This window comes from Urocampus carinirostris, chromosome 13 (genome assembly GCF_059441175.1).
Source record: "Urocampus carinirostris isolate Australia breed hairy pipefish chromosome 13, RoL_Ucar_1.0, whole genome shotgun sequence".
NCBI lineage: Eukaryota > Metazoa > Chordata > Actinopteri > Syngnathiformes > Syngnathidae > Urocampus > Urocampus carinirostris.
Genome location: NC_142361.1, coordinates 17,064,797 through 17,081,047, shown reverse-complemented (window position 1 = coordinate 17,081,047; position 16,251 = coordinate 17,064,797). Strand labels below are relative to the sequence as shown.

General features: G+C 38.2%; 1 protein-coding gene across 4 annotated transcripts in view; it reads right to left on the bottom strand.

The window, feature by feature from the left end:
• Positions 1–1,010: 1,010 nt before the first annotated feature.
• itsn1 (intersectin 1 (SH3 domain protein)) overlaps positions 1,011–16,251 on the bottom strand; it is a 41,433-nt gene continuing 26,192 nt past the window's right edge. For 3 of the 4 annotated variants that reach the window (XM_088352082.1, XM_088352084.1, XM_088352083.1), the window contains 14 exons: positions 13,826–13,932; positions 13,637–13,738; positions 13,483–13,564; positions 13,221–13,319; positions 13,060–13,143; positions 11,648–11,731; positions 9,789–9,920; positions 9,604–9,684; positions 7,626–7,747; positions 7,463–7,545; positions 7,304–7,387; positions 3,970–4,034; positions 3,741–3,849; positions 1,011–2,259 (listed from right to left, as the gene is read on the bottom strand). In XM_088352082.1, the coding sequence (XP_088208208.1) occupies positions 2,111–2,259; positions 3,741–3,849; positions 3,970–4,034; positions 7,304–7,387; positions 7,463–7,545; positions 7,626–7,747; positions 9,604–9,684; positions 9,789–9,920; positions 11,648–11,731; positions 13,060–13,143; positions 13,221–13,319; positions 13,483–13,564; positions 13,637–13,738; positions 13,826–13,932 (1,383 nt within the window). In that variant the 3' untranslated portion in view covers positions 1,011–2,110. The remainder of the gene's footprint in view (positions 2,260–3,740; positions 3,850–3,969; positions 4,035–7,303; positions 7,388–7,462; positions 7,546–7,625; positions 7,748–9,603; positions 9,685–9,788; positions 9,921–11,647; positions 11,732–13,059; positions 13,144–13,220; positions 13,320–13,482; positions 13,565–13,636; positions 13,739–13,825; positions 13,933–16,251) is intronic. The other variant, XR_015852584.1, reaches the window with a different exon arrangement.

Here is a 16,251-nt window from a genome sequence, read left to right as displayed (position 1 = left end):
ACGTGTGTAATATGAATGCGTATTATTAAATCGGGTTATAAAGAAAAATACATGTAAAGGAAAAACGACATTTCCCTTTGGTATGATGTGGCTTGAGCTGGTCGAGTGGTGTAACGGCCGGATGCAGAATGGGTAGGAGCCAGTGGATGAATGAATGAATGAAAACTTTATTCGAACATTAAAACAAAAACAACAAAAACAATAACTCAACAACAAAATAATGTTACATAATATGTTCAAAAAGGGGTAGTAGGAAGCAAATTGCTTATATTGGATTAAAAATAAGACTAGGTTATCATAATTTTGTGTGTATATATATATATATATATATATATATATATATATATATATACACCTCTTAATTTCACATCTATTTATTTAGATATTAGGGTCTAAGTGTTTTGAAGGACAGTTTTAAGGTGTTTGAGAATTAGCAAAATGAAAAATTTCTATCCAAGGTATATTAGATTACCATTCATGGATAGAAAAATTGTACATTTTCATAATCTAATATAAACTCCTAATATGAAATAGTCCAGGTTTCTTTTAAAAAATATTTAATTATTTTCGTAAGGTTAAAAAAAGTAGATTTGAGTTAAAACTCGGGAAATTATTATCATATGTCAATATATAACAAAAATCATAATGCTTATTAAGAGTGGTTTATTTAAAATGTATACAAATTTGAATACTGTTATACCAAGGACAACTGAGTTGGATGAAATATATATGAACGTTTTAAGAGAAAGCCATCGAGTATAAAACAGTAATTTGGCACTCGTTTTTAAATGTTTAAAAGGTAAAAAAAAACAGCGAATCATTAGACGCCTGGTTGTGGCTTTCTTTAATTGTAGGCTGAAAATGGTGAAAAGTAAGTAAAGGACTGATTCAAATACAGTCCAAAGGCCAACCCAAATAGATGTAAAAGGAAGTGTATTCGAGTGCATCTTAGAATTTCACATACTTGCACGCGGCAACAAAAGGGGCTGCAATGATCATTTCAGCCAGAAGAGGGTGTCAGTGTGTTTATTCTGACATTTATTAACACGGAAAAGACAGCAAGATACGTACATTTTCATCTACAGCGACGTCCCATCTTCTATTGTCCGTTACCGGTCATATATTAACTCTTCAGTCTTTTTCATCAGTACTTCTACAGCAGCCGAGAAGGCAGACAGTATAAACGGCTTGATTAGCTTAGTATAGAGGAAAAACCATGGAATGGAGAGTAAAATACAAGGTTAAGACGTTTTATCTCATAAGGAAGACACACAAACACTAAACTTTGCCCAGTCCGATACAACAGTGGCTGGTCGCGAGGGCAACCGCCAGTTGTTTAGTGTGTATGTTCAATGTACTGTACACATTCTTCTACGAACAACAGTTCATTCACTTTTGTGTGTTTGTGTGCATGAGCTCTCAGCAGCAACTTAATAACAAGGAAAACAGAAGCCCTCGCAAAAACAATTGTTCTTCCGGTTAAAACAATAAAGGTAAAAAAAGTTCTAGTACCTGTACCAATAAAAAGTAAAACAATCGTCACCATAACAAAATAAACGATGGCTATGGTTGCAAAAATTAAACTCAGTTGAATTGATAGGACTTTCTGGTAATAAATGTAGGGAGTAAAATGAAAACGACATTGACTATCTTCGCGAGTAAACAAAAACAAAATTGCATCATCCTCAGTAGTAGACTTTTGTGTTAGTATCTCCAGTTAAAACTGTAAACTTTACACGCACACAAATAAGAGATTGTCACTGGAATAAGACTGTGGGAGGAAACCGTTAAATTGGATGTTACATAGGATTAGCTGTTAGTGATAAGCTAACGTTTTCCCAAAATGTCATATTCTCCTAAACCAGTCGCACGGAAACGCACAGTTTTGCCGTTGGGTTGCATTGTGGCTTTCATTTGCCTGTTAAAAGAAAAAAACAATTCCTGATCAACGTTAAGTTTTGCAAGCAAGCTGCCTTGTGGTCAAATTTACCAGCTGACGAACCGACTTCTTCTACTGGTCAATTCATAAATAACAAGGATAAGAAAGTCTCCCGTGTATAGAACTCGCTGGCTGTCAGGTCCCCACTGATGATGATCCTCGTGCGTGGTTTTAAGGTTCCTCAAAGAGCTGCAGGTCCAGCCTGACTACAATCTCGCCGGTGGGAACCTCATGGAGTAGCAAGCGCTTAGTGATGGGTCCCTTGGAGCCTTGGTCCTTCTTGATCTCAGCCAATCGAATCTCTGTCCTGCCCAGGAAATCTGAGGGGGAGACATTGTCAAAATTCGTTTAGTTCCTTGTTATGCAGGTCTTCTCAAATATTGGTGGATTTTTTTTTTTTTAAACTGTCCTCGAAAAAAGTGCAATTGCACCTCCATTACTATAGGGGGGAGTGGCGCGCTCATTGACAAAGTGTGCAATCTGTGGTGAAGAAGTTGTTGTTTTTTTCCCTTAATCACTAGGGTGGTAGGGGAACCATTTCCAGTGGTGTGTTTTGGGCAAGTACAGCCTGGTGGCGCCCATCCCTCTTCAGGACATTGAGTGATTTGTACATTGCACAAAGTATGAAATGTATGCAGTAAGTATAGCAGACCATTAGGTTACACTATGAAAAAATGTTTAACAGGCAAGAGTAGACAGGTAGAGAGAGACATTGATAAAGGGACAAACAAGGGCTTTTCCCGAAAGCCAGAGGTTTTCTTCTTCTTTGGGGGAACACGTGAGATGCGACATATTGAGGACAATTCCTGTTATATGTAGTATTAAATGTATAAATAAATACCTACAAATATATACCATATAAATAAATGTATAACATAGGTGCAATTTATTAATGTATTTATGCATTTTGTCACAGAAATAGTGTGATCATGCGATTTAATATAAAGCCTTTTCTATGTCATCTATAACTTTAATGTTCTATTGGTTAAAATTCAACCCCTTTCACTGCCGCGATCAGGGTACGAATGTCGTTGCATCCCTCCATCCATCTATTATCTGGACCTGCTTATCCTCAGTATGGTCGCGGGGGTGCTGGAGCCCATCCCAGCCATCTTCGGACAGTGGGCAGGGGTCACCCTGAACTGGTTTCCAGCCAGTCGCAGGGCACAGAGAGACAGACAATTCACTCGCTCATTCATACCTAGGGACAATTTGGACTGGCCAATTAACCGAAAATGCCTATTATGGGTATGTGGGAGGAAACCGGAGGGACGGGGAGAACATGCAAACTTCACACAGGAAGGTTTGATCCCATGACCTCAGAACTGTGCTGCTGCCCATTGCATCCAATGCTGTGGAACGAGGAGAGCAATAGTTTGACTCATCAATCAGTGGTCAAATATGTTAATGTACTACGGTAAAACCTAGTGTATAACATGCACCCAGACTTAAGAGTCTTTTTTTTTGCGTACAAAAAAATGTGCGTAAAACACGAATAACACTGAGTTACGTGATTTATTTATAATTTAATCTATTTACATGGCATACATTTGTGGCTATTGTTTTAATCATGAATTTCTACATATGGCAGGATCAGAACTCCATAGTGACAGTGGAACTCTCAGCAAAAGTTTATGCACTTATAATAGCTTATTCCACAGCCAGGGGAGGGTACTGTATGCAGCAGTTTGACTAAAATCAATGCAACAAGCCCACAAGAGTTAAGCTCCATAAAAAAAGTTAAAGTTCATAGTTTAGTTTTGCTTGTGTGTTGTTGAAGAAAGAAAATAAAAAGACTGACCGTCTGGTGAAAACTGGTCCCTTTCAAAAACGGTAACACACAGGACATCCTGCTCAAGGTCCTTGATGAAAAACTGGCAGTTGGAGTTCCACTTGGGATTCAGTGTATCCTGAGGTCAATCAATAATCGCAATCAGAAAACAAACAATAGAAGCGGATCAAGGTGCAAAAAAAAAAAAAAAAGATCGGAACAGTTGCCGACAATGTACATGAGAGTATAATCTTCTTACCTGCAGAGTTTTGGTGATGTGGCACTGCGACCCCATGGTGACCTCACAGTAAGGATTGCTTTTACCTATCGCACCAACAAATGAAAAAAGATAAAATTAATGAAAAAAAAAATAATCAAGGAAAAGTGTGTATTATTTGTCTACTAGATGTCACCGTATGATGTATTCAACAGAAAACAAGTGCAGAAAGCACAAGGAAGAATAGAAATAACAGTGATCAAAAGTAAGCATTTTACTTCTTTTTTGCCGAGCCTTTTTGAGCTTTATGGATACCCATAACAGAAAGATGGCGGACAGTTATGTTAGTTCTCGTTAGGTGAGGCTCATGGTATGAAAACAAATGAAAGTTTCTCTACTGACATGTAGTTTGAAAAATGCATGTTTACATGATAGGTCATGTATTTTTACTTATTGTTTAAATTAATCCTATTTTCATTGACACTAAGAGGTTCTAATACATAATACATCATGTCGTTTTAAAGACAAACAAAAATACATTATAAAAATAATGAATGAAAGATTGGAATTTAATCAAACAACATTTGGAATGTAATTTTTAAAAACAAACCCCAAAAATAGATAAAAATGATTTATCAAAAAATGTATTGCTGCCTATAGAATTTCTTCACGTAAGTTCATTTGCATACAGATTTAAAATATTTAAAAACACATTACAAAAAGAATACGATCAACATTAAAATGCAATTTTAAGAAAAAAAATTTTGTATAAGGAGTTGCTTTTAAAATGTGAAATCGCCATTTTTCTTGACCACGAATCAAAACAAATTAAAACAGATTATTCAAATAAAAGAAAATATTGAATGCAGTCAATTTAAAAAATAAGGAAAATGCAGAGCAAACAAACATTGAAAATGATTTTTCAGAATGGATTAAGAGAATTTTCATACGGTTTTAGACAATGTCACTTAAAGAACAAACCGCACATTAAGCCTGCTGTAACTAAAAGTGTCCAGCAGATAGCACTAATTCGCCATAAGTAACAATCAACATCGTCAAAAAGTAGGCATTGCTCGATTTTATTGTGCTTTTCGTAGTTCTCATAAAAATGAATTGACTAGACTGGCATGATAAGATTTGTAGTATTTGGTAGCTTGAGGAAATAATTTAACTCATTCAATGACAATGTATAAATCCGTTTTCAGAAGCATTGTCCCTAAGTACCAAAACGTAAAAATATGTTGTTTCTTAATTAAAAAAAATATTATAAAGGATTTGACACAGATTATTAGTTATCGTCAAGCCTCTGAAAATGATTTCATTATGATAAATCAGCATTAGAAGGTGGGCTATGATCAGATCTTCGGCCACACGTCAAGGAAACCCAACTTCCTAGTGTTGCTTACTTTTTCCAGCAGATAAGTGTGTAGGCAGCACATATGGCGAATGGGCATAGTGAAGCAGTGTTGAGAGTCACAAGATATAGACACATACTAATAGGTACTTAACTACTCAACAGAGCTTATTCTTTTAAAAAATAAATGACCAAGTCCTATCGTCATCCTCTGGACAGAGAAGCATGATGTTCATACACGTCCACGATGGCCATGGTGACCAGAATCGTGTGATTACATAACTGGAAAAAACTGACGCTGAAATGTTCCTGCAAAGTTCATGCATCTTATTTTGCAAACAAAGTGCCCTTTTGTTATGGGAAGCATTGTTTTATAATGTACCGTATTTTCCGCACTATAAGGCGCACCTAAAAGCCTTTATTTTTTTCAAAAGCTGACCATGCGCCTTATAATACAGTGCGCCTTATTTATGGATCAACATTAAGTTTTCCAACTAACTTGCAGCCGCCGACTCGATTTTCCCCCGAACGCCAAGTAGTACGCGGTGGATGCTGGGATTTATTTACCGGCGTTTCATTGGCTAACCAATGTGTCAATCATCATTTGAATTGATCTTTATTGGCTAAAGTTATTCGGAGGTCAAGAGGCGGATCCTTTTTATCATTTACAGACTGCCATTGGCTCAAACGGCAAACAAAGCCTGCAATTGGCCGAAAAAGACGTGTCAATCATCAGTTGAATCGATCACTATTGGCTAAAGTTATTCGGAGGTCAAGAGGCGGATCCTTTTTATTATTTACAGACTGCCATTGGCTCAAACGGCAAACAAAGCCTGCAATTGGCCGAAAAAGACGTGTCAATCATCAGTTGAAACGATCACTATTGGCTAAAGTTATTCGGAGGTCAAGAGGCGGATCCTTTTTATAATTTACAGGCTGCCATTGGCTTAAACAGCGAAACAAAGCCTGCAATTGGCCGAACGTACGTATGCGTATAGCATGTGGCTGACGGCATAGAGAAAGCATTTTTTTCTATTCTGTATTTGTAAATATTGTATTCTCCTGGATTTACTACCCTCACGGATATAAAAGGACATTGCCTGCACATTATTATGAACACAACGACTTCGGTGAGCTACTCCGGCTTTCTATATTATCCCTGTATCTTGTTTCAGACTGAACTCGATGTTTCTGTGATAAGCGGTGCAGATAATGGATGGAATGCAGTGTCTATTTTTAAATTCAACTCAATTCCAAGTGTTTATTGTCATATGCACAGTAAAGTTGTGAGCGAAAAAGAAAATAGATACGAAGGAATGGTTATCATTTATTGAATCCCAAGACTTTAACCTTCCGAATGATGGAACGATGCATTTGAGTGACATCTTACGGACACCGCATCCGCACGTGTTCTCGACACGTATTTGCGTCTTTGCAAGCTTTGGGAATGTTAAGGGGGTAATAAGTTGGACTGAACTATCTGACTGTTTTGTCGACGTTCCCATTGTAGCGCCTTATAATCCGGTCCGTCTTATGTATGTCAAAAATAGGACCAAAAACTATTTTTTCGGGGTGCGCCCTATAACCCGGTGCGCCTTATAGTGCGGAAAATACGGTACATATCATAATTTAAAGTTCTGCTTGAAATGCATCCTTTCACAAAAGCTGCTTTTCTTAGAAGTTTTCTTGAAAATGAGTATTCTCAAGAAACTCAGCAATCTTCAACTGTTGTTTGCTAAACAATGGTTACAGTTAAAAATATAATAACTAATAAAAGTCGAGGGTTGAAGCTAACTTTTGATATGTCTTATGTCTATATAGCTACAAAACTAAATTTTCTGTAGGCCTTCAAAAATTAGTCATAATGGAAAAAAATGGCCTGCACTATTTGAGAGAAACGTATGGCATTGAATGAGTTTAAAAAGGTGAAAAACGTTTTAAAATTGTTTCAACCGTCAATGCTTTATAATGTGTTCCTCGTGCAAGCTTATTAGAATACAAAATATTTGATGAATTAATTACCATGTGAGCGGCACGGCTTGAGTTCGATTCCCTCCACGATGTTGACCATCAACCTGCCGATGCCCGTCGCCCTCTGTGAACGCACTAAAAAAGCGCATCACCACACAACGTAAAAAGAAAGCACTATGACGTCATTACATTCCAAACCATGACAACTACCCAGATAAGCTTTTTCTCTCTTCTTCTTCTCCGTTTCAATAAAGAGCTCAGAAGCCGCCTTGATTTTCTGGACCCACGCCGTTCTGCACACACACAAAAACACATGATGAGATCGACTTTACTTTTGGTCTGCCTACCCAGTCGAAGTTTAGTGATTATTTACCGCTCGTTGATGCTCTCGGCCCTGAGCGTGTAAACTCTGTCGATGTGAGAGATGTGGAAGAGGGGTTCGTCTCCCGATGGGTCCGTCGGCAGTTTCACCAGAACTTCGTTCAGGAAGATAGGCTGCGCAGCGCACATATATCAGGATTCAAACAGTTTTTAAAATGGACAAATTCAAGCCTTTTTAAGAACTTTAAAGCCAATTTTTAAATTTCTCCAGTGTGAATCGTGTATTTTGCAGCTCCACAATTTACATATTACATTTTCAATCGTACGTGTGCATTTATAAAGACATAAGATTTATAAATCTTGAGCAAATCGAAAAAATATTTTTGAATCAGAACCACTATTGAGTTATTATTTTTGAGACAACTCTCTCCCCATGAAGATATTGGGTAAATATAATATGTAGCATAAATTTCCAGTCGCATTAAGTTCTTCCTGTTACAATTGACCACTGGGAAACGCTACTTTAATTTTTGACATGGCCCATAATAAATGCCCATGATTGATTGATAATCTTTGCGCTAATGAATATTTCATAGTAGCCTGTTTAAGTGTAGCATCCACCCGTCCTGTAGGAGGCGAAGACACCTTATAGGACAATGCCCTACAAACTATTGCCAGCTGCCGTTAATCATAGGGAAGAAAGAATGCAATGGCAACACCTAGCCCCCAGAGGGCAATGTTGGCTTCAAACTACACCCAGCAGGCCACATATTTCCTGTCAAGCCTTTTAATCAGACACGCCAAACAGAGAGCAAAAAAGTATGTGAAAACCTGGTTTTATTTTAGTTCTGCATTCTGATTGGCTAAACAGTCTCTGTTCAAAGTTTAAATTGGTGTTTAAAAGTATTATTTGACAGTGCAGTGCCGGTATATATATATATTTTTTTTTAAAAAGTAAATGAAGTACAATCATTAAAGGTTTCTACTTCACAGATTTCGCCTATCACAGGTACTTTGTGGAACGTAACCCCTGAGATAAATGAGGGTTCACTCTACTACAAATATTATGTTGTTGTTTTGGTTCTACAAGAATCCCAATGTGTGTCCGATTCCGCTACCCTCTCCGTTAAAACATGTTGTTTTAAAAGGATTAATGTGTTCTGCGCCAACATTCAAATAAATATTTTTCTAAATGTACTTTTTCTGTGTTAGCTAGATTTTCATCATGCATTTACGTTATCAAGATATGTATCATATATCATGGAAAAAAACACCTTTGCATATTTTTTGTGCATAACAAATGTTGTGCTTGGAAAAGTGTGTAATACATTAGAGATGGTCAATAAATAACAAATATTGAATTAAACGTAACATGTTTTTGTAAATGTCTGCATGTAAATTTATTCACACACGTGAAAAAATGGATGTCTTTTTTCCTAGTGCATGGTCGAGATATCGGATACATAATGAAATAGATCTTTTTTTTTTATTCTTTGCCCAGCCGTTCTGTCAATGTTTTTAATTCAAAGTGGTCAAAGATTAAAAAGGTTTACCCAGTGCCCCTTGTTGATCCAAAGTAAAATATTTAAAAAAAACAACATAACATTAACAAAGAACAAATTGAAATACATAACCTCTCAACAAACACATTGCTAACACGTCAGATTTTTTTGTGATTTACTTTAATATGTGACTGAGAACAGATACTTTAGGCCAGACATGTCAAAAATGTGGCCCGCGGCCCGGATCCATAAAAAACAGTATGTAAAACAAAAAAAACACAAACGACAGCGGATCCGCGGAAAATTCTGATCCCTGTATATTTAGCATTGACATTTTTTTACTGATTAAGCCCACCTGAAAAAGTCTGGATCTGGCCTCAGAGCCAAAGTGAGTTTAACATGCCTGCTTTAGGCATTCACTGATGCTAAACACAGACATGTATCTCTGTCAAATAGTTGATGTTGTAATATTGATTTTGATTTAAACAACACACTGAAAAGTAACGATCTGTGTACATATGGTCTCACCGTTTTGTACATGCGGTACTGCAGGTGCGTTTTGGAGGAGAAGACTTTATCGGATCCAGACGAGCCCAGAGGTTTTGTGACCTGGGGGACAAACATGAAAGTGGTCTTCAGATGACACGCGAGTATTTTGGGGGAGACGTGTAAACTGGTGACAGTGGTGGGAATCCTCTGCGAGGTTGGATCACCTGCGTCAGCAGCAAAAAGTCATTGAAAAGGAAGCCGAAGAGCTCTTTGCTGCTTTTGGCTTTGAAGAGTTTGCCGCTGTGGAGGAACTTGCGAGGACCCAAACAATTGGTGACGGAGTTGAATACCAGTTGCTGCAACACCGTAAGAAGGCATTTGAGCAAATTTGCCTCAATTTGGTATTTTCAGTGTGTGCACATTCATTTCTAAAAAGTCTTGGTTATTATTTAAGGACCATTAAATCTATTTTCAAGGCCTAACATCCGATTTACGGCCGGGACCAACTGTCGTCAATTAGATTGGACGCAAGTCGAAATGCATTACAATTGCGCCATCTGTTGTCGAGTCTGTATCCAGACCAGTGTTTCTCAACCTTTTATAGGCCAAGGCACCTTTATTTTGGTTGAAAAATACCGAGGCACACGGTCTGTCGAAAACATTTCAAAATTAATTCCTGCACTAATTTCACCTTTTTTAAAGGGACAGTGTGTAATATTTAGTGCCTCCTATTGGTACAAAAAACTTTCATCCAGTTAAAAAAAATATTGATTTGAATACCAGACAAAAATACATTAACTGTCATACCAATGTTAATTATTATAAATAAAAAATATAAGTTGAGACTTGTTTATTTATTTTACACCGTGGATACCCACTGGGTTTGGCGCCGTGTTTGTCTGGAATATTTTCGCCACGCTGTGCTGTGTATTACTGGCCCTCGCTGGTAACAGACAACACACTGCCATCTAGTGGTCAAACATTACACGTTGGGGCTTTAAAGCTTAAACAATCATGTTTTCTAAATTGTCAGTCTGTTTTTTAGTCATTGTGGTCTATGTGGCTCAGAAGGTAATACTGGTTATTCATTTTGGTTGATAATTGTGCTGCAATCTTGGGCGGCATAAGCTCAGGAGGTAGAGCGCTCGTCTTGGGATCAAGACGTCGATTCCCGGCTCCTCCGTGTTATATGTCGAAGTGTCCTTGGGCAAGACACTGAATCCCTAACGCCCCAATAAGCAGGTAGGCACCTTGCATGGCTGACTCCCTATTGGTGTGTGAGTGTGTGTGTGTGAATGGGTGTGAAGCACATTGTAAAGCGCTTTGGGAGGTCTTCATTGATTTGAAAAGCGCTATATAAATGCAGACCATTTACCATTTAACTACAGTTTTAACGTGATTTTTTTAAGTGTTACTAGGTTTCAATCAGCTTTTTTTGCAGGAATAACAAAAACTAGAAGAAGAAGAAGAAAAACTAGACTTTAAATGTGTGAAAATGACCTACTAGAAAATGAAAAAGTTGTTGCAGGATCTTTAATTTTAGTTTTTTTGCAGAGCAATCTTAGCTTCATCCTACAAAACAAGTTAAAAAATGTTTCCCTGTACTACTTCATTAACAGATAATTAGTAATCTGATTCCACCTACTGATAAAGATGAATGTTAGTTACCCTTCTGATCAGTGGTAGAAAGCAAAGCTACAGAACAATGGCATGCTTTTTTGCAAAATAAAATTGAGCAATTTTCTACAGTACACAAGACAAGGTCTCATGGCACACTGGTTGAAAAACACTCATCTAGACTGAGTGTTATGGTAGTCTGCTGTGTGGAAGTGAGATGATGGGATGCCAGCTGTGTACGAAAATTGTGCGGAGCTGGACTGTGGTGCCAGATATGTAAAAATCATTACAAAAAAAAGAGCATCTTGGTCATAAGTGTGAGTGGATGTAAGTGGGTTGTAAATCGGATGTTACTTTTATTGCTGTTGCAACAATATGAATGTTGTTTTTTCACTACTGCTAAGTGTATTCTGTTTATTTATTTTTCACAGCCAACATTTTAAGAACTTCAGAAGCTATGTTGTACCTCGGACAGGCCTTCACACTGAACATGTGCCTGGATCCACTCCAGACGATCTGAGTTCTCTTTCTCTCTCACGCCCTCGTTCACCTTACACACAAAAAAAGGGTCAGATTTTTTTCAGGACTATACACAATCCCCCACAATATTTTCTTTTGTACTGTATTTTTATAACCATAAGGCGCACGTTGGAGCCTTGGCTGAATCAAGACTTACAACATTTATGGGTGAAATACAATATTTTCGTGAGGTAGTTAAGATTTTCAACTAAATGCAACATGTATGCAATCTCCAGTGGCTTTTATGCCTTCTGCCATGTTCGCCACAAGTTTCCCACAAGCACAAGAGGACACGTGACATCACATAGAATAGAATAGAATAGAATATGCCTTTATTGTCATTGTTACAACATGGGATATGCTGTGACAACGAAATTGGACGACTCCAGTCCCACATTTACAGTGAGGATAAGGAAACAAAGAAACAAGGAACAAAGTACTAACTGACTTTGTTGTCCTCGGCAGGGGTGGGGGGTGGGGGGGGGTTGTGAGGGTCAAACAGAGTTCCCGAATGTTTGATCTTACATTACACAGTCCAGCGTTTTTCCGAATTGCTCAGTCCACAATTAGTAGATTTGGGAGTCCACAATTGAAAGGATTTGGGAGTACAGTCAATAAACATGCCCGATTAAAGTCGCCGTCGACGATAAAGCTCCGTTGGGGTAGTGCAAGCTGATGTTTAGCAGCGGGCAGGAGATATAGCGCTATGCTGATAGCTGCTAACACAGTAGCGTATGTAGCAAAATAAGAGTGTCATTTTTTCAAACGGACAAGAGTAAAATGGCACAGAAATTTCCAGCAAATTATAATGAAAATAATTGATTGCTGACGCTTGGGCTAATGTGTCTGCCGGGACCGTTGCTCGAGCTTTCTGAAAGTGACTCTGAAAGTGAAGAAAGTGAACCTTTAAATCGAGATTTAGCGAAGATGTTCTAGTCAGAAACAGAGGACGAGGATTTTGACCGCAATTTTACGGTTTACCAGTAAAAAAATTGAGTGCCAAACTGTTTCGCACCCGCTCTTTTTTAAAAAAATGTTATTTTATTCGTACAATTTACTTTGTAATCGATACTTTAATAAACGACAAAAATACTCCGTTTTGCTGCTGTTATTTTCTTAAATACGCACACTTGTATGCTTGTCTGTGTTGTTGTAACGCGGCCGCAAGCAGAAGGCTCCCTTGCCCTATAGTGTGGTGCGCCCTGCGTAGTATCAAATACAGAAATGGGACCAGTTATGGAGACTGTGCTTTTTAACACGGTGCGCCTTATGGTCGTGAAAATATAATACTTTTTAAAGGTCCTTCTAAAAGCTTTTGAGGGGACAATGCAATGTATTTGCCCACTGAATCTATACAACCTGCGAGCACAACTCCTCTGCTTTTTCAATTGCAGCTTTCAAGTGGTTGTGGTCCGGATGTAACTCTGGTGTGTTTTCCAAGATCTGTTCGTGAAAGCAGAGGAACTGAATGATGCCACTGTGCGTGGATGTACATGGATAAGTGTAAAAATGCTACGTACATTCTTGATAATGAGGGGGTAGCGAGTAACTCTTTGCATGGGCTTGAGGAGAAAGCTGGAGAGTGGCATCCCTTTGCAGCGAGGGTCCATCGCTAACCGCTGATAGACACAAACACTGCTTCAATCAATTGTAAAATATAGAATAATTTCCCTCACAATACTATTTTACATAAAACAGAATGGTAAAACGTCTTGGCATTTTTTGATTGAGACAGAAAATATATTAGTCTTTGTCTCTGAAATACTCATGAATTCATGTTACCTTTAGGAAGTCTTTAATTTCAGGGTTGTCATCAGTTTTTTGTTGAATCAGCGTGGCTCCATTCAGTTGACAAGAGCAAAACCTGTATGATCACAATCGGGGATGAGAAAAAGTCACAGGATATCACAATCGATCCACAGGTAAGTATGATCACCTGATGTATGGCTGCATGTGCGGAAGCTGATTGGTCAAGATGTCGCCGATCATCTTGACTGGCATACGGTCGCCAGACATCTTCTTTCTGACCCTAAGTGCCCTGTTGGTTGTTGCTCTTGAGGATCATTTTTTCCCCCGAAAAGCCAAACTTGCTGTAGATGTACGGATGACATGTGTGTGATCTTACTTGAGCAGCTTGATGTTGCACATGATGAGTTCCTTCCAGTTCACAAAGATCATGGCCACTTCTTTCTCAGTCAGTAACTCGCACTCCAGCAAAGGCTTGTGGAAAACCTAAATCAACAGGCACATATTTTGAGTATATACAATTATGTAATCTATTCTTTCAGAGGATGGAGGAATATTGACTGTTGACATGTGTTGCTGAACTGCCTTTATTGAACTGCAACATGACATTGATGCAAATTTTGCGTTCTCTTCAATTACCGTATTTTCCGCACTATATGGCGCACCATGTTATAAGGCGCACCTTCAATGAATGATATATTTTAAAACTTATGCCATACATAAGACGCACCCCATTATAAGGCGCTATAAGTGCATGCTGGTTTAAGATCAGGTAATTGTGCAATTTTGTAATTGTAATCCTGTGCAGTCCTTCGAGACATTTTGGGGATTAAGGGCTATTTACGGTAAATAAATGTGACGACTTGACTACAGTAGAGAATGTAGTTACTTTATGCAACCTCTAGATGTTGCCACGCTCAAGGGAATGTCAACAAACCATTCAAAAAGGTCAAACTTTATTAACAAACAAGCTTTCCACAACTCCATTCACTCCCAAAATAAATAAACAGCCGTTTTATTATTTTCTCTGAGGTAAAGCATTTTCGTGACACATCTTTAACATCTTTGAACAACATCGACATATCATTTTATTTTTTGTCCATTTAGTCAACACGCAAAGAAAAAAACGTCTGATACTGTTATTTTAAATGAAACGTTAGTGCAATCGCAATAAAGTGACACTCGTAATGTGCAAAAACAACGAGTGCAAAGCAATAACATAATAACTGTAAAATGTAAAACGTAAACACACAAAAGAAAAACAAAGATCACTCTATAAGCTCCTCATCGACGAATCCCTCGAATTCTTCTTCTGCTGTGTTCGAATTGACCATATCTCAGTGAATGGGCCATCCAACACGTCCGGTGTTTTTGTGCCAGCGCTGTTGCCTTCATACGTATAGTTATCGTACTGACACTTCTGCTTGCCGCTCTTTGTTGAACAACCCACTGTTCAAGTGTCTCCTCTAACTCTGGCTATCTTGCTTTATTGCCACGGAAACTTTGTTGAGTTTTCCTTACTTGGCGGAGCTTATCTTCATCCTTTCTCCACTTCCGTACCATCGATTCATTTAAGTTTAACTCTCTCGCTGCCGCTCTATTGCCGTGTTGTGCTGCGTGACTGATCGCTTTGAGTTTAAACTCGGCGTTGTACGCGTGTCTCTTAACAGGAGCCATTTTTTATACAAATGCACGTATGAAAGAGAATCTCGCTCGCTCTCTCGCTCTCTCTCTCTCGCTCTCTCAAACGTGACATTCTGAATAATTCTGCGTTTGTTTAAGGTAAATTGTGCTTTACATCTTCACCAGTCATAACCCTGGATTCAGACAAATACTGTATTTGTTGAATATGAATTAAGCAGTTTAATGGGGTAGCCATTTTGCCACTTAGTAAACAAATACAACACGAGCCCCGGCAACTACCAATCGTTTAATATTTCCCAGTATGCACAGCGCGAAAAATGGAGTCGGCGGCTGTTTCTCGTAGTTGCGAGACCTTGCGAATTTAATATTGAGCCATATATAAGGCGCACTGTGTTATAAGGCGCATGGTCAGCTTTTGAAAAAAAAAAAGACTTTTAGGTGCGCCTTATAGTGCGGAAAATACGGTATCTTATACCATAATTTCAATACTATAAACCCTACCCTTTGTGACACAATTTAAATCCTGTGGCCTATGCAGAGATGCAGCTAAAGTATGCATTAGGCGCTCGAGCAGAAAAGGTAAGAGTGAGACAGATGGTGTCAAAGAAAGCAAAATACGTCACAACCACCAGTATTTTATCGAACTCTAACCCGCTTTTTACATGAACAAAATTTGCATAAACTGACCCTCATCATGCAAAATACGTCATAACCACCAGTATTTTATCGAACTCTAACCCGCTTTTTACATGAACAAAATTTGCATAAACTGACCCTCATCATGGAAAATACTAAAGGAAAAACAGCTTTTCAAGTTGAAAACAATCAAGCTGGCCAATGAAAAATGAAACAAAGCTTCTGCACCTCAGCTTTGCTTTGAGGAATCAGTTTTACAACACCCGAAACGTCATCATAAAGGACTGGAGCAATATATGAAGAGAAAAAAAAGCTTGGTTGGTTTAAAATCAGGCGATGGTGTAATTGTAATTCTGTGCAGTCCTTTGAGACATTTTTGTGATTAAGGGCTATACAAATAAATAAGACTTGACTTTCAGGAAAGACAAAAGCGGGTGATCCCATTTGGAACACATCCTTGAAGGATGGGTGAACACACAGAGCAGATGGCCAAAGTGTTTCTACTGTGCAGATCATTGACTTTAA